The 25,696-nt window shown below is 40.1% G+C and overlaps 1 protein-coding gene and 1 long non-coding RNA gene across 7 annotated transcripts in view; one reads left to right on the top strand and one right to left on the bottom strand.

Moving 5' to 3' along the window:
• Positions 1–894: 894 nt before the first annotated feature.
• LOC141572149 (uncharacterized) lies at positions 895–18,911 on the bottom strand. Its single transcript, XR_012497324.1, has 4 exons — positions 18,204–18,911; positions 13,462–13,509; positions 1,256–1,374; positions 895–1,097 (listed from the first exon to the last, which is right to left on the bottom strand). It is a non-coding gene; the product is annotated as an uncharacterized LOC141572149 (long non-coding RNA).
• HIVEP1 (HIVEP zinc finger 1) overlaps positions 16,382–25,696 on the top strand; it is a 134,069-nt gene continuing 124,754 nt past the window's right edge. For 2 of the 6 annotated variants that reach the window (XM_074335229.1, XM_074335223.1), the window contains exons 1-2: positions 19,614–20,155; positions 23,120–23,262. In XM_074335229.1, the coding sequence (XP_074191330.1) occupies positions 23,223–23,262 (40 nt within the window). In that variant the 5' untranslated portion in view covers positions 19,614–20,155; positions 23,120–23,222. The other 4 variants (XM_074335224.1, XM_074335228.1, XM_074335227.1 and 1 more) reach the window with 4 other exon arrangements.

The following is a 25,696-nucleotide window of genomic DNA, read 5'->3' as shown; positions in this document are numbered from 1 at the left end:
AGTAGTGGATATCACTAAGATTGTCTCTAGAGACCGTCTCTAGATATATAAAATATTACTAAGTTCACATGTATATTAAAATAAAATGTGATAAATTTTACATGTTCTCTAACTCCCTCCTGTACCCTGACCTTCTTTCAATGGACTGGAAAATCTGTTATGAAAGAATCTCAAGTTAAAGTGTTATCATTTTACATTAAAATGTAGGTTATTGATTTTTTTCTTTCTTTATTCATTGTCACTGACCCATACCTGTAAGAGAGCAAAATATTTTTAACATCAGACAGAGGGGAAGGGTAGTAGAAAAATCTCTAATGTTTGAAAATTCTGTGTTGAAAAAAAAATGGGTTGATCAACATGTACTAGGTTAGAGAATAAATTCCTAGGTCGGATAACCTTGCATTTCATTCAGACACAAGTAAAATATTACACAAAGGAGCTGGACTCATTTTTTTTTTAAATCAGACATATAGTTTTCCTATCCTAAAGCATATTTGTGTCTACTGACAGACGAGTACAGGTAATTGCCTCCAGGTGTTTGCCTGCAGGAAGTCATTGAAATTCAGTGCTAGTAATGGCAGTTTCCTCAGCAGCAAAAGCTAACCTGCAGGAACCTCACAGGCATCAGTATATTTTAGAATAGCAATGCCAGCCAGCTGTAAGACCATAGACCCAGAAGGCTCAGCTTAACAAGAAACAGATTAACTAAAACAAGAATCAGGACATAGTTTTAAACTATTAACAAAAATGTAAGATTTTAAAAACTTGTCCTTGTTCTTAAAAATGTTTTAAAAGTTGTTTATTTTTTAAAAATTTTTTCTTGTTTATGGTAAGTGCCTAACAGATGCCCAACTCCCCCACCGAGAAAATATGACTTACAAGAATAACTACAGGTTTCTTTATGTTCTGTTTTTATTGAAGTCATGTTAAAAAATAATTCAGGATAAAAAACAATCTGTATCTTTTCTCCACTCTGAATAGATGCTGCAGCACATTTTATTAAAGATGGTAGATTAACCATTAGCGTTTAGCTCGTTTCTTCCATTATTTTTGTTGTTGTTGAAATAATGTCTTTTTTTTTCTTGAAAGGCACAAACCTGCAAAGACAAAATAAACAAGAATGGAGACAACAGCAAGAAAAGTTTGGAAGCTGAGAGCAGATATGAGAAAACCAGCTATGAGAAAAGGTGAGAAGTTGCCTGATCTTTTAGGAAATTTTTCAAATCAAGATCCAGGAATGGGTATCATCAGGTACCTGTGGAAGTTCTGTTGCAAGTAGGGTTGTTTAGAAAGAGCTGGGATTCCAGATCTCCTCCGTATTCCATACCACAGGTCAACTACACACCCCAGCAGATGACTGGAGAGAATTGTTTCCTGGAGGCAGACACACAGAGGGTACAATATGAAAATCAGGGGGACAGAGCTTAAATACTGAGTGGTAGGACTTGAGTATTTCTTGCCCTTCTCTGGTCTAGAACACTAGTGGAGATACACACACATGATTGGGAGCTTTCTCTAGGGAATTTGACCAGTCAGTGAGAGGAAAGATCAGAAAATACTGACACTGAGGGCCCCACATGAAAAAGCAAAGCCAGGTCACCATACAGTGAAGTTCTTGGTTAATAAAATCTAGCCACACACTCATTTAATCAGCTTTTAGTGTGCATTCCTGGGGAGAGTAACCAGAAAAAGACAACCAGGATCTAATTCTAATATAAGAGAGTCTGAAACAAATAATCAGGGGAAAAAAAGCAATGGGAGAAAAACAAGTACTGTGAGGGAGAATAAACTTAAAAACTATTATTAATACTTTCAGTGATATGCTATTGCATATATAAGACAACGAAAGGATGCTATTTAACATAAGAATATTTGGGGAGAAAAGAGTCCTTAGAAATTAAAAATAGAATTATGGAAGTAAAAATGCAATAGAAGATAAATTAGAGGAAATATTCCAAAAGTAGAGCAAAAATGGAAACTACAGGATAAAAGATAAGAAAGGTATGTCCAGGTGGTCCAACGTCTGTATGATAGGAGTTCCACAAAGAAAGAACTGAGATCATAGAGAAGAGAAAATCACCAATGAAATAACTCCATACTTTCCAATCACAGAACATGAGTTTTCAGATCAAAATAAACCCAGTACCAGAGATAATAATAAACTTACACTAAGATACATCATTGTCAAATTTCAGAACTCTGGAGATAAAGAGAATAGAAAGAAGAGATTTCAAAAGAATCAAGATTCTGACTGGCGTGAAATGCCTCAATAGTAATGCTGGAAGCTAGAGGACAATGAATTAATGCCTACAAAATTCTGAGGAAAAATTATTTTCATCCTACAATTCTCATCCAGGCAAAATATAAATTAATTTAAATGTAGAATAAAGGCATTCTCAGATGTTACAAGTCTCAAACATTTTTGTATTCCAGGAAGCCTTTCTTAGGTAGCTCCTGGAGGATAGGCACCGTGCAAATAAAGGAATAAACTAAGAAGAAGGCATGGGACCCAGGAAATGGTGTCCCACTTGAGAAACAGGAGAAGGTGATTCCCAGGGTGATGGTAAAGGGAATCCATGGAAACAGGGATATGACAGGCCTAGAGGGTGACTTTTTAGAATATAAGTCAAAAAGCTCTAGGAGAGAGAGCTATTCAATAAGACCAAATTAGTACTATATTGAGTGAGTTTGAATGGGTTAAAATGGTGTTTATCCATCTTAGATTTCATAAGTATAAGTACATAGAAAACCAAGCAAATATACAAATCAAGCAATTATTTTCATCAGGGAAATGAATATAAAAAACTGTAGTATATTATATGGTTTAGCTATGAATAGTGTTTATAATATCACGCATGGTCATGTTGATAATGTACCTATAAACACTGTTGATGCAAGCAAAACTATAACCTATGTGGGCCACATAAGGGGTGGGCGTTGTAATTGTTTGTGCTTCAGGGTAGAGGGAGTGGTGATGAAAGAGAGGTAAAGCCTCATGTTATATAGTGAAAACTCAGTAGATAATATCTAAAGTGGAAAGTCAAAGATTAGCAAGATGCTTATGTTATTTATAGTTACAAATGTAACACGAAAGAATTGGCTAGAAGAATTGAAAATATTTGTGTCTAAGGAGTGGGAAAAGATGATAATGGAGATGATAGAAAGCAGCTTTTTCTCATAACATCCATTATATGTATTGGACTCTTTAAACGTCAAAGAAAAATTGTACGTTAATTTTTAAAAAGAGGATAAAGTTCAGGTTAAAAAATATCCTCCTAAAATCCTTGAGCAAATCATTTTAGGAGATATGGCTAAGTTGGATCACTTATCTGACAAAGATCGTACATCTCTCTCTACTTCTTACTTCATTCCTATAGTCATGGTTGTGAGTGAACATTTGTGAAGTGACTATTTATGGTACCATGGGAAATATAAATAGGAAAAAAAGACAACATGATTTTCTTTCTCGTGTTGCTTGCAAACAAATAGGAAAGATATATGAAACAAGTTTTTTCATTTTTATGTGAATAAATGAGAAAAAGGACTAGTGTGGAGGTGAAGGAGATACATATGACACTATAAAAGAACCAGGATTGGGACATTGTCTTGTTGGATGTGGCAATTTGAACTGAGCGTTGGAGGTAGATCAGATAGTACTAATACGAGCAAAATTGTAAAGAAAGGAAATGTTTCAGCAAGTTTGGGTGGTGGGAGGACAAGGAAAGGCAGTGTTAACTCAAGAGAGCAGGGATCTTGAGTACCTTATTTATCACTGTATTTTCAACACCTAGAACATTGCCTGGCATATAATAGATACTCAATAAATATTTCCCAATAGATGGCTTGATAAGCTTGAAAAACGAGGAGTTGGTAACAGAGGGCTTTGATGCCATCTTAAGAAATTTAGAGTTTAGGCTATAAGTAACAAGAAACTATTTGAGAAGATTGTCATTCTTCTAATTTTGATAGCTGAATTCAGGATAAATTGGAAACAGGAGAAATGCTAGTTTCGCTAGGAGGAAATGAAAAATAAAGGTCTGACTTACATGCATTAGCCACTGAAGTAGAAATAAAGAAGCAGAGGACAGTTATTGTAGAAGCTAGCCATGATTTTATGGAAATTAAGTTTGGGGTCAGAAAATCTAAGTTTAAATCCTGTCTGTCATTTAATACATGTAAAAATCTCGACAAGTCATAGAAACTCTTATGAACATCAGTTTCCTTATTAGTAAAATCAGAAATTTAAAAATAAATCCTTCACCTGTTTTCTACAGGGTATCAGGGAAGTTTCAAAGATATGTAAACACATTAAGGCAGTATAAATTAAAACGGGGACAAAAAACAACAACATAAGAGTAGGGATGTAAAACATAGCTAGGAAAGAAGCTAAAAATCCATCGTGATACACAAAATTATGTGAAAGCATGCTGTAAATTACAAAGAGCTGTACAAATGATAGGTGTCGTTAACCTACACAATTTCTGATTATTTAGTGGAAGCCTGAAAGATACTGCCAATGGATAAGGGGGAAGGGCGTTACTCGGATGCAGAGGCAATGAGTGTAGACTAAACTTTTAAGAGGTTTGCAGTTCACGAGAGAACTAGAAACAGAATATTCACAGGACTGAGAAACTGAGTCTGAGAAAAGATTTTTTTTTTTGAATCCAGGAGGTATTTGAACCAATTTGTAGAAGAAGGAAGAAGAAAGAGTAGGATAGATACAGAATAAAGAGATGGAACTCTGATGGGCTGAGACCTGAAATAGTCAGTGGGGAAGCAAATTGGCCTTAAGTGGAGAATAGATTCCACTTTCTCAACAGGAGGAGGAAAGTGGAAGAGAAGAGGAAGGAGGACTAACCACGAAATTGTGGAGTATCAGGGGTTAATGGACTTCTCATTTTAATAGTCTCATCTTTCTCCACAAGCTAGACAAAGACTTGTGCTAAAAGCAAGATAAGTGAGAGGGTGAGGGGAGGTGGTAGGCATCTGAGAGGAACAGACAACTTCCGGTCAATAGAGGGCAGAGATATAGACCCAAATGTGAGAAGGATCATCAATTATAAACATAACCAAGCTGTTGAGACCAAAGAAACATATTTATACATTGCAGTTATAGTTTATGTAACATGCAAGTATTATGCTTTTTGAACAGTTGTGTTTTAGAACGTATTACCTCGTAGTCTTCATATATATTATTGCAAAATAAGGAAATTGAAGCTGAAAAAAAAATAACTTGCCCAAGATGACAAAGTAAGAAGGTTCTTGTCTCACATTATAAAATATTAATCATGTTTGGTCCTTAGTGAGAAGAAATCACTCTATTTATGTTATGAAATAGGTATTATTTCTTGGATAGTTCTTTGATCTGCAAGAAAGTTGAAAGCTTCACAGGGCTGAGATAAAATCAAGATTGGAGAAATATTATTTGGGTTGGTATTATACAATGTATGTGTTTGCAATAAATGAACAGAAACTTCTAACAATCGGATAGAAAAAGAATTTTTGAAAGAGACCACACTAACACCAATTAAATATAGTTAGGATTTCATGTTTACCCAGAAATCTTCTTGTCATCTTTCCTACCCTTCAGTGCTTTCACGGTTCATCATATCTTGAGGACAGGAGATGTTGACAGCAGGGGTGTTTAATGTTAACTTACGCATAATTAAAACATCTTAGTTTAAATTGGAGCAAAGGGAAGTCGTTTATAGTAAAACGCTTAAGTTTAGAAAGATTTGCAAATAAAATAAGGAATTTTCTCTTGGAGAACAAGAGGCCTTTCAGGATCTCAGGGGAGAGTAAAATGTGAAAAACTGGATTAAATAATAAGAGAGAAAAGTAGTGTGCTCTGTCTTTAAAGTCATTAGAGGATAAATTGCATTGAGAAGGCAACAATTTTATAAAAGGTATACATACAACCTTAATATGTACCCTTAGAGCTGTAGCTTTTCTAAAAGTTCAAGAGTTTATTTTTTTTAGAGCTGTTTTAAGTTTACCACAGTGCCGCTTCCCCCCCCATACTCATTTCCCTCTATTATTAACATTTTGCATCAGTGCGGTACCTTTGATTAGCCAATATTGATATATTACGATTTACATTGTTTACGTAGTTTACATTGGAGGTCACTCCTTGTGTTGTACAGGTCTATGGAACCCATAATTTTTTAATCTACCATTTTTAATTGTACCACCAGAAAAGTACTTTTGATTTAGTATTATTTAAGTTGAGAAAAACTTTCAAATGATTAAATAAATGTTTAGATTTTGGATTTGTGGTACTGTGTCTAGGCAGGTGATTTCGAGCCAGAATTTGAAAGCAATCATACAAAAGGATTTTTTTTTTTTTGAATTATTGTACTACCTTTTGAAAAATTTCTAACCAGTAGCTTCTAATCATATCTCAATATTACCTGAGAAAAGTAATATAAGAAGACATTTTTAAATTTAAATTTTTACTGAAATGCAGTAATTTAAACCTAAATACATTAAGGTTTGGGGAAATTATCATATAATTCTACTAGATATAACAAAATTATGCAGTATAGAAGAAAAGGACAATATACACAGATTAATTTTGTTTTCAAATCAATATTTTACAGTGAATGCATTTACATCTAGCATATTATCTCAGATTGAAAAGAGCCTAAAATATATAATCTGAATACTGTAACTAAAGATTGTTTAAAGTTTGTCTATATGGAAATATTATGTGATTTTGACAATGCCATCTCAAATAGCGCATAATGAAAAAGGAAAGAATAAAGGAGACCATAGTAAGAGAATGGATTAAAGAAAGTCTAAAAAGGTGAGGTCCATGATTAAAGTTTATATTATCACAAAGTACCTGATTGGAAAATTCACCATCTTTGAAGTAGAGCCAACGAAATTATAGAGTCCCTACCCGACAAGTAGAATGGACTTCAGTGAGCTAGTTCAACACAGTCACTTTACAGGTAGAAACTAAAAGTCACTTTACAGGTAGCAACTAAAACTGTATGAATTGTCAAGGTTAGTGATAAAATGTACCACTTATCTATGTTTCTTACGAAGAAAAAAAAAGTACTGGATACAACAAGTAATAGTCTATGGATCTCATTTCCCTGGAAGAGTTGTTCATCGATAACATCCAGAGTTGGTTTTTAATGAATTCTAAAGAGAGGGTTATGTGGAATAAGATAGTTATGTGTTCTAAACAATTTAGATCAGAAGGTAGAAACCTAGAAAAATTAAAACAACAATCCCACGGAAAGCTGCTGGCATGATTACGTACCTACCTGAGAGGGTGCCAATTTCATGGGAGCCTATTAGACCACTTCACAGAGTGGTAACGGCAAAGGGGACAATTCGGCCAGATCTTAGAGAATTGGGTGGGTTTGGATGAGCAGAGAAGAGGAAGCCAGTCGCCTCATGCAGTGACAGTGATTGGAAATAGGGAGGAAGGGAAGCACCAAACTTACTGCAGAAAAAAGTTAGTGGAACCATGTAGCCAAAATGAAGACTTTATTTAGGGAAGCAGCTGAGAATGATGCTGCTTATGTATGCTTGGATCACACTGGAGAGAATGCAGCAAGGGAATACGGACTTCATCTTGTGGTTATAGGGAAGCTCCTTAGTTTCTTCAGTGAGGGAGTTACACGACCAAAGCGTTATTTTTAGGAGATAATTAGGGTGGTGTGTCTGATTAAGAGAAGCTAGGAATGTTTGGACTCTGGCACTATTTTTTCCAAATGAATGCCTTGGTGGATAACTGCTTTCTCTCCCCAGACACCCTCCAATGCTAATATTGGCAATGCTGGAGTGTCACTGGATTACTTTACTATTGAGCAGCTTTTGATTCAATGTGATATTGACTGTACTTGCTTTTCATCTTGAGCAATGTTTTGAAGAAGAGTGAGGAAAAAAATTTTTAAATGTATCACATCACACCTTTGCATCTTAGGGTAATAATAGTGAAATTCTAAATCTTCTAAATGTGGGGAAGAAAACAGGGAGTTAGTGTTGGGGAAATAGGCAGGAGGGTGTTGGTTATAGAAAATTGAGAAAATTAGAAAAATGTGGTTGGAAATGATGTCGAAATTCTGAGCTCTGGGTGGTTGCAAAGAGCTAATTCTGATTTTAATTAGAGAATCTATATTCAAAAAGCCAGGTGTCAGGGCAGTGTGAACAAGAAGAAAAAGAGAGACTGTATACTATTTTTCAACCAAAGAATTGAATGCACTTGTAAACATTAATAAAAGAAGTAATTGTAATTGAATTTAAGAGGACAGATGTCCAATTCACAGGCTTCATAGAACCTAAAAGTAATATTGTCCTCGTTTTAAGAATAAGCCATTCTAGAAGCAAAGAGGAAAGAAAACAGAGCAGAACAATGGGAAGTAGTTACAACTAGGGAAAGAAATGCTTACTTTGAAAGGAATCAGATTACTCTGTTAGTGAAGAAAGAAGGGAGGAGATAAAGAAGAGACATGGAAGAATAATATAAAGGAGACATTACACATGGTGAAAGGATAAAGAGAAGGAGCTGTTTAGTTAGATACTTTTATAGAAACAGATGCATTCAGATAACTCAATAATCATTCATCGCTCTTCTGTAAAGCATCCCTAGGAAGTAGATTATGACTATCACCCCATTTTACAGACGACGATACTGTAAAACGCCCTTTAGTACTTTAGCTAATTAGCAACGTATCTGAATTGTAATTTGGCCATAATAAGAAACACTAATATTTCTTTTTTTCTGGATCTTTAGTTTAACCTAGAAGAACAACTTATCTGCTACACAACTGACCAACATTCTATGATACTATCTCAATATTGCCATATATTTCAGATTACCACAAAAATCAACCAAGCTTCAAAGAAATCTTAGTAGCAAGAAATCCATACTTAGCTGCTAATATTTCTGCAGAATCCAGAATTTCTTATTTAAGTACTAGCCAAATGTTTTTTCTGGCTTTCTTTGAATTTGTGAGAACAGACAAATAAAATGTTTTCCTGTGATTTATTGCAGAATGACAGCTTGGCTTTTTGGGAATAAGAATCAGACCATTGTCATAAAGTAACCTATATTTGGAAATTTTTGAAAATCATAATTGGCTTGGGACAAGACTTCTTTTTTCTAAATAAGAAAATAAACGATTTCTTAATAAGTAGTCTCATTAGAGATTTGAGTGGAAAATAATTGTGTGAATTTGTTTTAATGGTATCAAAATGGAAACAAGTTCATCAGTTGCTCAGAATACTTACTAGGAATCATTACCGAGATGGAAAAAATACATATTTTTGAAGAAAATCCAGACGCTAACCACCTTTCCCCCAATCAAAATTTACAATAATAGGAAATTGTGCTTTCAGAAAGAGGCAAATAGAAGAGCTACTGTTAGAGAAATATCTGATTTACCTTTCTGGAAATCATTTTATTTTATTCCAGAGGGGTGAACTATGGAACTTTCTGAGAGAACATGGTTACGAAACTGTTTTGTGATCAGAGCACAGGCGGGAGGGACTGTTTTGACTTTCTTGTTACTATGTGAGGGATGGAATTTTGCAACCAGAAGGTTCCACAACAGTTGGGAATGACAGTTGTATGAGTAGCAAGCAGAAGACAAATGTGTGTGTCCTGTTACTCCTTTTCTGAGTACTACATACCACAACTGTGCCAAGATTTCTTGCTTGCATCAATATTTTTTATAATTACCAAACCTCTTATGCATTATCCATTAATAGCAAAAAAAAAAAAAAAAATCTTACAATATCTATACTGTCTTTAGGTTAGACAGCCATCTGGCTAGTTGATATTCACTATACACGCAAACACACACACACTTATATAGCCTTATTTAGATGCCTTATTATAACCTTTGTTCCATTTCCAGTCGTCTACTATAAATCAAGTTCCACATCCTCTTGCAGAAAGTAAAATAGCTGAAACTTAAAAAGCACTCAAAACATATTAAAGTTTACTATGAGCTATTATCGTCCTATTTTTGGTGGCTTACTCTTGTCTTTCACTCCCTTGCCTATCTCTTGTGTATTAACATGACTTTCATTTTCCTTAGCCTGTATGACGTCTATTCTGTCTATTGCCCCAATTTGGACGTTGACTCTAGATACTTATGTTCCTTTGTATTGATACCCATAGACATTTTGGCATAACCGGACCTACCATAAAAAGAAGATAAAAGTAAACTCAAAGTCATAAATTAAACCACAAGCTTTTACAAACAGAAAATTAAACCAAATAGTTTAAGATAGTACCACATTGAATTTAGGGAAGGAAAAAAATGGTAGATTTAAGAATTGTTTGCCAGAAACAATTCAGTTGCAAAATTTCTTTCAATGAGCAGGCTTCTTTTCAATGAGAGAAAACTTCTTAGAGACCAACTACATATTTAAAAAGGCAGGAGCTGTTGAGTTTGGGATGTGGCAAGGTCTGGGGTAACAGAGACATTATTGCAGGAGGTAGGCATTGGGAGTCAAGATGTATTTCCAGAAACAGGGCCTTTGTAAAACTAGTTGGGTGGAGTTGTAGCATTGGCGCTTTATTTACAGGAAGGAAAGGTTACTTATAAGCAAGGATTTTGAAGGGAAACTTTAAAGACTTAATGTGTTGAATCCTGTCCTGTAACCTGGTCCATACACCTAGTGTACCCCTGTGCTGATGCTGAAGTGAAATTTCATAATTATAGATGTAACCCCTATTAAAATGAAAATACATCAGGAAGATATATATATATATATATATATATATATATATATATATATATATACACACACACACATATATCTTCATACACATATATATATATATACATATATATGTTCCCCAAAAATGTATACACATTTTAAGAGATGTTATCTATGCTCAAGCAGTAGTTCGCTGTAATCAGAAGTGTCTGGACGCTGATGGTAACCACTCTGAGCACCTCTTGTAATTGTAGAAGTGAAACGTGACTTGTATTCATCTTTTGTTATCGGTATATATTATTACAATTAATACAGTTTTTTCCTTTCTTAAGATGTGTATACATTTTCTTGGCACCCTCTGTATATATATCTAGATAGATAGATAGATAGATAGATAGATAGATAGATAGATAGATAGATAGATATAATAAATATGAATACATATATATCTTTAAACCTGAAATATAATATATTATATGTGTGTGTGTGTGTGTGTGTGTGTGTGTGTGTTTAACCTGATATCAGGTTCTATTACATAGGTCATCAGGTGGAAATTAAATTTCAAAGAGGAGAAAGGGACCTTGAAGAAAAACACCATAACTATGTTGAGGCCCCACTTGCTCCCCCAGACTACTGCCCATGAGAGTATAAAGGAAAGTTCAGACCCTCTGGGAAGCAGGGTGGTCTAGAGGTTCAGAACATGAGCTCCTCTGCAGATGGTGAGGGTCCTTGTGAGGCCTTGCATGCTTGTACTTGGGATAAGTTATTTAACCTGTCCAAGCCTGAGTTCCTTTATCAGTAATGCATAGGTAACAACAGTACCTGTAGCATCAGGTTATTGGCTTTTTAAATAAATTTTATTTTGGAATATTTTAGATTTACAGAAGACTTGCAAAGGTTGTGGAGAGTGCTGCCAGGTACCCTCGCCCAGTTGTCGCCATTGCTAGCATCTTACATCACCATAACACATTTGTCCAAAATTACTTTTCTCTCCCTCCCTCCCTCCTCCCTTTCTCCCTCCCTCCGTTTCAACATAAGATGCTTAAGTCACGAAACCTCAATCAAAACTGTAGCAGAGGAGAAACATTTTAAATTTAGGAATGAAGATTAAAAGCAAGCAAAAGGCAATGGAGTTGTTGGGTGAGAATCGGGGAAGGATATAAAAGGAAAAGGATTTGGGAGTAGGAAGGAGGGGAGGAGGATTGCCTGGGAGTGCTGCAGTCAAGCTCTGCTAGTGGCCAGCCAGCTGGGTGCCTTTATACACTACCCATGACCACTTCATATTTTGGTTGCCTCATCTATAAAATCAGTAGATCCCTTTGACCATATTATATAACATCAAGTCCAGAAATTAAACATTCCAGGTTGTTTAAATGAAAATGAGAAAGAAAATAGTAAAGTTGGCATGAAAGCCTTAGTATCTAAGCTGAAAGAGGAACAGGACTAAAAGTGATTAGTTTGGTGACATTCTGAAAGCTGGTCCTGGGCATGAATAAAGGCGGATGTGAAAGTAACCAGCAGGACTGCATTTAACTAGAAAGAAGTTATGGTCCTTTCCTTCATTTGCTCAACGCCCATTTATTGCAATGTTGTTCTAGGTGCTGGGGATTCAGTGGGGAACAAATCAAGCCCCCTTTACGCATCGCCGTCGTATTTTACCTGAGGATTGAGAGATAACAGACAAGTTAACCAATAAGATAACTCCAGAATGTTGGTCTACAAATGTTATAAAGGAAATCAATGGAGTGATACAGAGAGTATGGTTAGGGGAAGGGATATGCACACTTTAGACAGAGAAGGCTTAATTTACATATGTTCAGATTGTGAATACACTGGGGAAAGTGAGACCCTTAAATCCTTTGGTAATCGATCAAATGGCTTTATTTATAATGCAGTGTGTTAAATGTACAAAAACCAAAACAGCTTTCCACAGGAGGTTTGAGAACTATTTTACTAGAAATGTTAAAAACTAAAGTATACAATAATGTTTTCAGAGTTATTTGGAAGTAGTTCTTCCTGGAAATAAGAGACTACAGTGAAGTCCTTTTGGCCTCTGAGGCTACGATAAAATCAAATTAAGCACAGCCCAGGAGTGTTTCGCCTTGGATAAAGGAGGTTGCAGTCTAATGTAGAGCTTTCCAATTTCCTTTTTTTGTTTCAAATGTGGCAATGTTATTAAAATAGTAATGATAGTTATAACAGTAGCTAACATCCACTGAGTGCTTAGTCAGTTTCAGGCATTTTCATCTAGCATTTCACTCAGTCCTGTCTTCACCCCTACAAAGAAGGCACTGGGGCTTAAAGAGTTAGTAGTGACTTTTCCCACAGTCCAGTCACCAGTGTCCTCTGTCACTGAAACCCAGGTATGTCTGAGCCCAAAGCCCATGTTAACTTATTTCATCTTCAAGTACCTTCAAGCCCATTTCCTAGGTTGTGTTAATTCACTCTGCATTTCCAAGTAAAAATACTTTTGGTATCTGCTACGGACTGAATTATGTCTCCTCTCCTGGCTCCCAAATTCATATGTTGAAGCCCTATCCTCATTGTGACTGCATTTGGAAATAGGGTCTTCAGGAGATAATTAAATTCTGTCATAAGTGTGGGGCCCTGATCCAACAGGATTAGTGTCAGGGTGGGGCCCTGATCCAACAGGATAAGTAAGAAGAGGCACCAGAGAGCTCACTGGCCCTCTCTGTGCCCACACAGAGGAAAGACCATGTGAGGACATAGTGAGGACTTGGCTGGCCAGCTGCAGGCCAGGAAGATAGTTCTCACCAGAAACTGCATCAGCCGAATTTTGATGTTGGATTTCCAGCTTCAGATCTGTGAGGAAATAAATTTCTATTGTTAGAGTCACCCATTCTATGGTACTTTGTTATGGCAGCCTGAGCCAACTAATACAGTGTCTTAGATTGTTGGACTAATGTAGTGTCTTAGACTATTGCATTTCTTTGTTTCTACATTGTTAGATCATAGATAAGGTTGGATTGTTTTAGTTGAATGCTGTTGCCTTTTTCTAGTGTTCCCCACTGTCTACTTGTGGACATTACTTGTGAGGAATTCTTTTAGGAACTGCAAGTATCGCATCTATCAATCACTTCTAGCCTTCTTTTACCTCTTTAACAGGTAGTACACCAAATAATTTCCATTAAACTCTATTATTAGTTGGCATTGAACTAAGTACTTTTAAATGAAGTAAGAAACCAGGTTCCTTCTAATAGCGCATACTGTAAGGTTAGTAATATCAACATTGGCATAAATGTGAATTAAATTATCCTTCTTAAACCTATACATGGTTAAACTGAAAGTCATTTTCTCTTCTTTATCTCAATTATCACACCATCCCAACTTTCCCATTTTCATTACACAATCTACCAAGTTCCCAAAATTGAAACTATGGCCTTTTTTCATTCCTTGTTCTTCTTTGCTCCACAGATGTAGAACACTAGAGACTATTGTAATGCGTTTTCATAAAATATCATCTTTAAGCTTTGAGCATCTCCATATTCTCTGGGTCCTAATCGTAGCTCTACCACTTACTAGCTCTGTGGCTGCAGGCATATTGTTTAGCATCTGTAAGTCTCTTTTTCTTCTTCTGTAGTATGGGTTTATAGTGGACATTAAATCAGTTTACACGGGAAAGTCTAGCAAGTTTTACACTTTCAGTAACTGTCAATTACTACCACTACTTCTAATGCTACTATTTACTATTAGGTTGGTGCAAAAGTAATTGTGGTTTAAAAGGTTAAAAATAATTGCAAAAACCGCAATTACTTTTGCACCAACCTAATACTTCTGCTGATACAAATGCTATTACTACTTCTGCTAATGCCAATTCTACTATTACTAATGCTGATAAAAATACTATGATGACAGATCCTAAATCCATCAGTGACAAAAATTTTCCTTAAAAAGATCAACCTCAGTCCAGACGTCTCCAGATGGTTACCAATTACAGGCATGCCTCGGAGACATGGTGGGTTCAGTTCTAGACCCCAATAAAGTGAATATAGCAGTAAAGCAAGTCACATGAGTTTTTTTGTTTCCCAATGTATATAAAACTTATGTTTACACTATACTGTAGTCTATTAAGTGGGCAATAGCATTACGTCTAAAAAAATACACACCATAATTAAAAATGCATTATTGCTAAAAAAAAAATGCTAACCATCATCTGAGGTTTCACTGGCTCATAATCTTTTTGCTAATGGAGGGTCTTTCCTCCATGTTGATGAAAACTCAGTATCTGCAAAGCACAGTAAAGCAAGGTGCAACAAAACAAGGTATGCCTGTATTTGCAGCATCGTCTTAATTCCTTCTTAATGATGCCCTAGAAGGCTTTTTTGTTGCCTGTTGCCTGTCCATTCTGTCTCCATAGCTCATTACTAGAGAAGCCTACCTTTCTGTTTGCCCAGGACAGTCCAGGTGCACTTCCCTCATCCGGTGTAGTTATTAATAGTTTCCCTTTCCCTCTCAAATGTCCGGTTTGGATGCTACATTTATATGTCCACCCTACTTTTTTCATGAGTTTTCGCTGTAGTCAGAAAAATCATCACATGTAACTTACTTGCTCTCACCGTTGAGCGATTTCCCCTGACTAGAACAGTGTTCCTATACCATTGCCAAGTCAGGAACTTTCCTTCAAAATCCTATTCAGAATTCACCCTCAGGATGGAATTTTCTCACATAATCCTGCCTTCCATCCAATCCAAAAAGCTCTCAGCAATCATGTAAATAATTCTGTATAACTTTAATTGGCTCTGTTTATAAGCTCCTTCTTGTATCTTTTTCCCCTCTAGGTATTTTTCCATGTGTCTATTCTGTCTCCATTAATTTGTAAACTCCCAAAGGGCAAGGCCTGAACACAGGCTGATGTTGGTATAAAGTGGATGAACAGTCAGGGCTGAATGGTAGACAGTGCAATCCTTGATTATTAACCTGTAAAACAAACAAACAAACAAACAAACAAACAAAACTCATCCTTTGTTATTGCTTTGTTTGTGATAGTTCTGAGACTGCTAATCTAATGTAAAAATATATCCAGTTTCTGCTAGTGTCCAGTTAACTAAGATAAAATCAACAGTTCCAAGTTTCCATTAACGTGAGGAGGAGGGTGCAGGATATTCTGATTCTGACCTATATGAACGGTATATGAAAGGTATGTTATTATGGAATTTATTTTCTTCAGAGGTATATTCTTGTCTCTTCAAGTCCACAGGTCTACTATCTAAGAAGAGAAATAACATTTACTTTCAAAACTGAGATCTAAAAACCAAACAGAGCCTCAGAAAACAGACAATACCACCTTGTTCTAAATTTGTGCTGACAGTACACAGAAATGAATCTGATTAGGCCTTTTTGAGTATAACAGAAAATACCACATCGTCCGGCTGTCCAGAATTGCTAGGTAGGTGGATTGTTCATTTCAGTCCAGGTAACAAAAGGAAGACAGGGCAAATGCTCCTTTCTCACTGTGGGGCTAAGAAGTGGGGATCCTTTACTGTGACCACCTGCTTCCTTTTCTTCAAACCGGCATATAAAGTGCCAAATATCTGTTTGTCATTCTCGGCGCAGAGCCCACGGTATAAACTAACGTAGGCGGTGCACTAGATAACATCAAAGCCCGAGGCAGGGGCCAGAAAAGGGAGGGGGGGAGGCAAAAGCAGCAGAGGGAATGAAGCGCCTCCCCCTAGCATTTCCTCTCACGCCCACTTCCAACCTAGGAGGCTTTTGGTTTCTGCTTTTGTTGTTTTTAAAATTAAAAGTTAAACCCAGGAAGCTTTGGATCAGACTTTTGCGTTGCAGTTCGGGTAAGTTTTCTCTTGGTTCTTTTGTCTGGCATCTGGTTGGGGACAACCTGGGCGTGGGGCAGTGTTGGCAGAGCGTTAGAGGAAGGTTTTGTCGCCGGGTCGCCCCGAGGAGGAGGGGACTCGGCCGGTGGACGGGAAAGCCCAGCGCGCTCGGAAGGCGGAGGGGAGGGACGGGCGGCAGCGTGACCCGACGGCTGCCGGGGAGGAACCTCCGGGATCTCCGCGTGGCGGTGGCGCAGCCGGGCGGCGCACAGGGCGGAGGACCGGGGCCGTGGGGCCGCGCTAGGGGGGAGCCCGAGCCGGGCCAGGCGGCCGCGTGGGAATCCCGGGCTGGGGACGCGTGGTGGTGGCGCGGCGGGACGGCGGAGTCCCGCGACGAAGCCTCGGGGTAGACTTCTGTTCTCCCAAAACTGCTCAGCAAGGAAAATGTGTGTAGAACCTCTCAATGACACTGCCCTCACTTGAACTCCAGTCCCAGAGGGGACTCCAAAGGCGTTCACACGGCCAGTAGGGATGCAGCCAGAGAGAAATGGGCCCTAAGAACCCCCTCCCTCCTTTTTTTTCAGAGTACGGTCAACCTCCCCTATTCCAGAATTTTTGACAGTTCAAACTGCTGTTTCTCACTCAATTTATCTTACTGTTCAAAAACATTTCCCCCCATATTCCGTTTATAAGATACAATTTGAGAAACTAATTTGGCACAAAACAACTAAGCTGGAACTAGCTACTTTATAGTTTAGCTGGCTTTCTTTGCTTTCTGATAACTAGAAAGAATCGGAGGTAGAATTAGGAAAATAAATTGCATTAAGAAAATTAATTCACAAATAGAAAACAGGAAACTGTTCGGTATTATATCATTTCAAAGAAAAGTTTAACATTGATTTACTGCTCAAAAAAGTTAAATTGTGAGTAGTCTTTTTAAGAAAAAAGTTCTTTAACAAATTGAAATGACAAAATTGCATGTTTAATTTGTTAGAAAGTTCACTGCAATGCCAAATCCCTTATAAACACTGTGTTCACAATATGTATTTCTATTACGTTCAACAACTATTGGGTTAAAAATACATTCATTCAGATAGCATTTTTGACTTAGCAAGTGACACAATGTAGAATTAATTATCAAGCTACCTTAGTCTTTATCCTCTGACAGATTAGTATACTTTCACATGTAAATGAATGTTTATTTTTTATTCAAATACCAAGTTGGAAAGTTACATTACATGCTGTTTGTGATTTCAATCCATTAGATGACATTTCATAAAAGATGATTCTATCACATCGAAAATAAAAAAGTTGCATTATTTCACTGCAAGGTTGGAAGCATCATTTCAAATTTAGGCAGTTGTTCCCATGATATTTGTCTTACGACCAGTTAGTTTTTAATAGGCATATTCTCCCCTTTACGTGACATTATTTTTGGGTACAAGGTTGCCATTATTGAGTACTCCATTTTTAATTATTCCCATTTTTGTGCATTAAGCTTTTCTTAGCTCAAATGAGCTAGAGGTAGGATTTTCTCAGGGGAATTTTAGGGGTGAACCTTAGGAAAAACCTAGACATCTTTATGGAAGCCCCAGGGAACAAAACAATTCAAATTTGCACAGATGGCCAGCGTAGTGTGTGTATGGTCGTTTAGCATTTTTATTCCTTAAAAGGGGAAAGCAGTTTAATTTCAGAAATTTTTCTGCATCAAAATTTTTGTTTTACCTTATTCCTTTCAAGTTAAGCGTGGCTCCTTAAACCAATCCCTTTTGCTTCCTTTTTAAGGTGTACTTGTGGAATTTCTGAGCCCCTAACTTCTAAGGTTCTTTTAGGTCTATCTCCGAAAACCTTTTTCGTTACACTCGTCCAGCCCCTCCTGATTTCTTTTCCATAATTTCCACTCCTTCCTTGCTCTACTGCTGTCTAGCAGCCTGGGTCAAACTTTGGTTTGTGGTAATTACTCCCTCTTTCCACTTTCTCTTCTCCGTTACGTCCCTGGAGCAGGTCGGATGCCCAGCTCCGCACCCCGCTTTCCTGACCTCAAAAACCTCCCCTTCCTGCCCCAGGTTGTCAGGCGGACAGGTAAGGGTTAACTGCGCTCGGCGCTCCGGCTCTGGGAACCACCAGCGGGCTTTGGTGCGGCCTCTGGAATAACCTTGGCTTTCCTCAATCTTTTAATAGAACATCCGCCACCAAAAAGTGGTTTCAGTTCAGGGTTAATAATATGTCCCCTTCCATCCTCCAAACCAACACCCCGCCCCCCTCCCGATTTTTTTAAAGTTGTTTTTCAAAGTTAATGAGTTTCAAGTTTCACAATGACTTTCCCGTACCCTCAACACGTTGCTGAGGAAACCCCCTTGGGGTGCCCCCCTCTCCCTTCCCCACCCCCATTCGGCCGGGCAGGGGGCGGGACTGGGAGACCCCATGACGTCACTGGGCCGGCCCACATCCTGCTTTAGAAAGTAAAGAGAAGGTAAAGAGAAACTACCGCCCCGCCCGTCCCCGCCCCTCTTCTCGAACCAACCGCCCCCAACTGCGCGACCGGGCCAGTCCTTCCCCGGGCCGCGTGACCGGCCGGACCCGCCCCACCGCCCCCGCCGGGCGCCAGTTCGCTAGCCGTCGCAGCCCCGGACTCCCGCCCCGCGCGTCCCTAACCCCGCCCCTCCACCCTCGGGCCGCGCCACCTCCTCCTTCCGCCCCCCTTTCCGTCCCAGTAGCCGCCTGGCGGGGCGGAGCCGCGGGCGGGCGGCGAGGCGAAACGCGGTCCCGGGCCCGCCCCGCCGGGGAGACCCGGGGCTCCGGGCTCCACGGGAGTCGGGAGTGGGGCACCCACCCCACCCCAACCCCGGGGCTGGTGGTCGCGCCTTTGCGGGTGGGCCTTCTCTCCCCGGGTGACCCCCGGCCCTTCCCCCTCAGAGCTCGCGCCTCAGTCTCCGCCAGGGGACGCCCCCTCCCCCGCCCGCGCGTAGCAGCCCGCGGCCTCCCCGCCTTCCGCCCCCGGGGATCCCCTGCCGCCCCGCCCACCCGCGGGAAAGCCTCGGACCTTTGCCCTCCCCCGCGCCGCCCTGCCCGAGCTCCTCGCGTTGCCCCTAAAGACGCTAAACGTGCCCTACTCTGCCCCGGGGAGAGGTAAAGCCCGCGCTCGCCCTCCTCGCCTCGGGCCCCACGGTCCCAGGGGGCCGCCTGCTCTGCCGCGGTGCGCGCCCTTAGCCTCGCTGCCCGGCACCCCGGTCGCCTCCTCCCCGGCGGCGGTCATGCAGAGGCCGGGGGCGCCGGCGAGCGCAGCCCCCTCCCCCGCCCGGCGCCTGCGGCCCGGCGCCTGCGGCCCCCCGCCGGCGTGCCCTGCGCTCCCCCCCCGCCCCCCGGCCGGCTCCCCTGTTTAATATTTCAGCGCTGGGTGGTGTGAGTGCCAGTCGCCGGCCTTGAGTGTGGCTGCTGTTGGGGCGGCGGCGGCGGCAGCGGGGAGGAGGGACGGAGCCGGGGGCCAGGAGCCGGGAGCAGCCGCAGGAGGAGGTCATGTTTGTGTTTGGGGTTGTCAAGTGAAGGAGGGTTCCCAGGCGCCGCCGCTGCCGCCGCGCGGGGGTCTCGGAGATTCCGAGCTGCGGCCGCCGCCATCAGCAGCGCAGCTTCAGGGCCGGCTGCAGCGGCAGCGGCTCCGCCGGGCGTCCTGGCAGCAGGTTCGGCGCGGGCTCCGCGGCGGTGGCGCTGCAGCGGGGAGGGCGGCGGGAGCGGTGGGGGTGGGGCAGGACCCCATCCCCCTCCACGGGCGGGGGGCGTGCGGGCGCGCGTGTGTGTATGCGTGTGTGTGCAACCGCCGACCTTGCAGAGGGGATGGCTGCGTGCGGGAGACACTTGCCACTTCTGGGCGCCCTCGCGGCGCGCGAGCGGCCCGAGCTGCGGTCCTGCGAGCTGAGCAGGTACGGAGGGACCCAGCCTCCCCACCCGCTTTCCAGCCGCAGACGCATTTTGCAAGAGGGTGGGGGGTGAGGGAGACCAGGCCTCGGCTTCCCAACCTCCCGGCTTTGTGGCTTTCTTTTCCTTTCGTTCTTTGCGCTAAGTGCCTGTTTACTCACAGCCACCTGGGTAGTTTCTTTCCGGGTTGGGAGTACACGCCTGCAGCAGTTGGGAAGAGGGTTGTGGGTTTGGGCGCGGGTCGGATCGGGCTCGCTTTGGGGTCGGGCTGGTGAAGGAGTTGCTGCTGGAGGGGAGGGGGCGCTGGTGGAGCTGGCGGTGAGGAGGAGTCTCAGGGCTGCTGCGCTCGCCTCATCTAGTCTTCCACCAGCTCTCCGCATCCACTCCGAGCTCCTTCCTGAGCTGGCACTTCCATCCCCCCCACCCCCCCTTCCTGGCATGCGAAGTGCTTTGTTCAGTGCAGCGTTGCAGAGGGGTTTTCCCAGGCTCCGCCCTCCACATTCATTCATGTTTTTTCTCCATGCAACTGTCTTTACGCTTTTTGATCGTGTCATGTTTTTCCTCCATGTAGTATTTCTTTCCTGTAATGGAACGATTTGTCACTCGTCCTACTTGCTACAGTGCAGCTGTCTTTGAAAATACCCACTCTCTCTCTGCCAAGGATTTAAACATCGGATGGACAGCTAGGGACAGCAGTGAATGGGGTGGCAGAAAGCTGTTATTGATTGGGAATTTGCATATTTTACATTTTGTGTTCCTGAGCTTACGGGAATCACGTGACAATTACAATTGAAGTTCACGCTTTAAAAACTTCCAAATATCTTGACCGTTTAAAAGCTTTAAGTTTAACAAGGAATGTATTTAAGCATACAATTTATTTGGCCCGAACGTCTCTAATTTTTTATTGAATCAGAAGCTACGTGAATCCTATGGTGGATATCAATGCATGAAGCTGAGGAACTGTATCATTTATAGATCATTTTTGCACAGTGCTAGATGAAGTACATGCACAGTATTGGATCATCATATTTCATATTCGTTGCCATGCAGTTAAAAACCTGCAAATATTCTTGGCAGTGCCTACATATAGCTATATCAGGAATAAGATACTAGAGTTAATAGTTGCCTCCTTTTTTTCTATTCTCTGTTATAATGAAACCATACATTTCTAAAACTTTATACTGAGGTAGTTCATATAGTCTTTCTCATACAGGCTTTCTTAAGGAGAATTAATATTTGAATATTTTTGTGTGTCAGGCAGTGGCACATTTTTTAGACCTTACACCCTGTGTGGTGGATACTATTTCCTAGTTTTACAGTTGGGAAATCTGATCTTCGGAGAGGTTAAGTACCTTGAACAAGGTTACACAGTAAGGGGTAAAGCCTGGCTTTGAACTCAGTCTGGTTTGACACCAAAATATATTGTCATGGCTTGTGTATACGGTCTCTTTAATAAAACCTGAGAGTAGATATTACCTCTACTGAAGAAATAAGCACTGAAAGTAACTGAGTCACAGGGTGCCACGTTCCTTAGTTGCAGACCTGGGCATGTACATTAACCTCTCTCTGGCTTAATTTTCTTATCTATAGAATGAATGAAAGATAGCTACCTTACCAGTTGTCAGGATTAAATTATCTAATGTGTAGAAAGTACATAGGCACACAGTAGGTGCTCAGTAAGTATTAATTCTGCAGTACTGGATACAGCAAAACTTTAAAAATTTCATTTTTGTATCTGCTTAGTGATTAACAATTTTATGTTTAATGTTATCATAATGAACTTTGGTTATCAGCCATATTGCGGAAAGTTAAAACTAAAATTTTAGCTCTAGGATTCTCGAGGATCTTACAGAAGAAGAATCCCAGGTAGCTGATTTGGGGAGAGAGATGCTTATGTTTCTGATTTTTTTCTGCCTCGGCATATTATATTTTAGATCATTGTTTTTAAAATGTGTAAATCAGGACAGATTAGGTTATGCTTCAGTAACAACTCCCAAACCTCAGTGACTTAAAACAACAAAAGTCTCTCTCTTGTTTATGCTACGTGATCATCTTGGGTTGGCAGGAGCTCAGCTCTGTCTTGTCAGACTCACTGTCTAGAACAGTGGTGTTCCAGGGCAGAGGAAAAAGAGTTCTGGAGGATCTTCCGTACCTAAATGCCCCAGCCTGGAAGCGTGCATGGCCCTTCCACTCACAGGTCATTAGCCAGAACTGGTCACACATTTTAGCCACACACAGGAAGGCAGAAAGTGCAGTCCTACCATGAGCCTAGAAGGGAGAACTGGAATAATTGGAGAACATCTGCGGTAGCAACCACATACGAGTATATTAACTGAATTAATTCAGTGAACCAAAATGAATGAGACATGGTCCCTGTAACCAAAAGTTTATAAATGGGCAGACTAGTGCATAATATAGCATAACCCTTTTATAGCGTGATGTTATACTTTAGTTGTACCTGGTAATGTTACTTTAAAACAACTCAGTGAATTTTTTCACTCTTCTTTGCTAAAGGTACAACGATATTTTTTTCTTTTAATGAGAAAGCCCACACATTGGCAAAATGACATGTCCTGTGTTTAATTAAAAGTTGGTAAATAATCTTTGGTAGCAGTCTCCAGATTGGTTACTTTTGGTTGAATTTAGTTTAGTATTGTATTAAGCCATAACTTTTGAAGTGTCTTTTTTCCTTTGAAGGTACTAAAATGTGATTTTTATTTCTTTTTCAGCACATGGATTAATTGATGGGCACTAAGTTTATGGAGCTACCTTTTTGTGACCTGCTCTTCCTACAGTTTCTAAGAAGAAAAAGAGGCCCCTAAATCAAAGAAGATGCCGCGAACTAAACAGATTCATCCCAGAAATCTAAGAGGTAAGGCTCTGCATTAAAGAGAAGTCAGGTTGGCAATAAATCTTACAATAAAGTATCTGTTTGGTGACAGGAATGGCACCTTGTTAGATGTTGACCCTGCTCCGTTTTTCTGGTTCATGTCTACTTGCCCTGCACAATTCTTATCTCTTAGGAGATGCTTAATAAATATTTATTGAGTGAATTAATTGAATTTAAGAAAATTACAGTGCCTTCCCAACCATTAGATGTGGGTATTAAAGTTGGAGATTTACTGTCTCTTAACAAGAACTGTATTTGGATCGAGAAATCTGAAATGGTTGGGATATTCCTTGCCAACTGGATGCCCATGGATTTTTTTTTTACCGCTCCCCCATACTTTTGAGATTTATTTTTGTACTATCCAGTACTTAGAGGATCAAGAAGTGAAGACAATAACTCAGACTATTCTCTTCAGAACTTGGAGTTAAACTGATCTATTTTTCATGAGGAAGCAATCAGTCAAAAATAGGTATATAATGTACATTTTATACAAAGACACAAAAATGAGTATTTCCCCTGAATTACGAAGAGATATTTTAATATTAGAAAACGAAGCGTATTTTTGCTTATTGTTTTAAAAGGTTTGTGTTGTACCAATTTGTTTTATCAACTGGGAATGCCAATTATTTTTTATATCTATTTCACTTCATTAGATAAGAGTGTAGCAGTATTAAACAATGAACTGTTAAAGCAAATAATTCCAACCTGAGTAAAGTATCTTATGAAATATTTTCTGTTACAGAAAAAAAAAATTCTTACTCGCAAGGTAAACAATTAATGATTTAAAATTAAACAGATGAATTGAGAATGTTCTTTGTGAAATAAATTTGGCCAGTCACTGTAAGGTGATAATTGAAAATGTGGTCAGTTTTGTGGCCTGCTTGCCTCTGGAAACAGTGCTTGTTTCCTGCCTAAAAGAATACTAGAACTCTCTGCTGGCATAGCTGGCTGCCTTGACCCAAGTTCAGATTGATGATGATAGTACCAGTGTTTAATGAGGTAAGGACTTATATGGGTAACATTAAGTGTTGTGTGTTGAAGTCTGATTTTTCAGTCACATAGAAAATGTTGAAAATTGACCATGTATTTGCCTATCTCCCTCACTAGAATCTGAGCTCCCGGAAGTAGGGACTTTCTGTTGTTTATGACTGTAGGCAGAGCCTCCACAACCCTGGGTGTCAGCTGAAGTGGTCATTTGGAGGCCTGGGCCCAGCTTTCACAATTCATCTGCCCAGAAAAGGCACCCTGTTCCAATATGTGCAAAGGCAGCCTTGGGGCCAGCGGGTGCTCTAGCCCAGCACAGTTCCTGGCAGCTAGTAGGAGCCGAGATACTTATTGAAGGATGAATACATGATTATTCTGGAAGTATTATTCATTAGGTCATAAATATTAAATGTTTTTTATATGTAAAATACATATAGTTGACCCTTGAACAACATGGGGTTTGGATGGTATGGGTCTACTTATACGTGGGTTTTTTTTTTCAATAAATACAGTAAGTTTTTTTCTTAACGATGTTTCTTAATTTCTCTAACTTTATTGTAAGATTACGATATGTAATACATACAACATACAAAATGTGTTACTTGACTATTTGTTATCGGTAAGACTTCCTGTCAACAGTAGGCTATTACTGGTTAAGTGTTTGGGGAGTCAAAAGTCATACATGGATTTTCAACTGTGAGGGCATCTGTTCCCCTAGCCGCTGCATTGCTCAAGGGTCAGCGTTACTTTATAGTTTAGATAACGTGATGACCCTGAGAAATGCACATTTTTAGATCATAGACTCTTTTCCTTTCTCTATCAAGTAAATGTACATCTCAGCATATATTTGTTGAACGTCTTCCTGTGCCACTGTTGTGGACGGTAGGGATAAAATGGTACTCAGACAGGGACCTGAAGAGAGTATGGAATTGAGGAGGGGAGATGGGCAACCATATAACTGTGCTGCTGTGGTGAGGGTAGCACAGAGGTATGGCACAGAGAGATAGGGGATTATATTTTGTCCTGGTTGGGGGGGCATTTTGGAGTGGGGCAGGGTGGTGATTTAGGGAAGGGAAGTGTCACCTGAACTGGGTTCTTACGGCTGAGAGATTCTCCAAGAAGCTGACAAGGCAGGGTGAGTGTATTTCATCTGGAGTAGGAGCTTGTGAAGTAACTTGGGGAATCCAAGCTACTCTGAGTTAGTCTCCGTTATTAGAGCATGAGAAGTTTTGGTGGTGGTCCTGGTGGTAGTGGTGGGGAGACGTGGAAGGAGGGCGAGAAGTAGGAGATTGGAGTGGGAGAATTAGGAGGAATCAAATGAGGAGGGTCCATCAAATCTGAGTCTAAATTTAGAATATAGTTAAAAGTTTTAATAGTTAAACTTGCTTGTTTTTTGAAATTATAATGTTTTTAAAGTTTTCCAAGAGAACTT

The sequence above is a fragment of the Rhinolophus sinicus genome, linkage group LG06 (assembly GCF_036562045.2).
Source record: "Rhinolophus sinicus isolate RSC01 linkage group LG06, ASM3656204v1, whole genome shotgun sequence".
Classification (NCBI taxonomy): Eukaryota; Metazoa; Chordata; class Mammalia; order Chiroptera; family Rhinolophidae; genus Rhinolophus; species Rhinolophus sinicus.
This window is presented reverse-complemented; position numbering and strand designations above follow the sequence as displayed.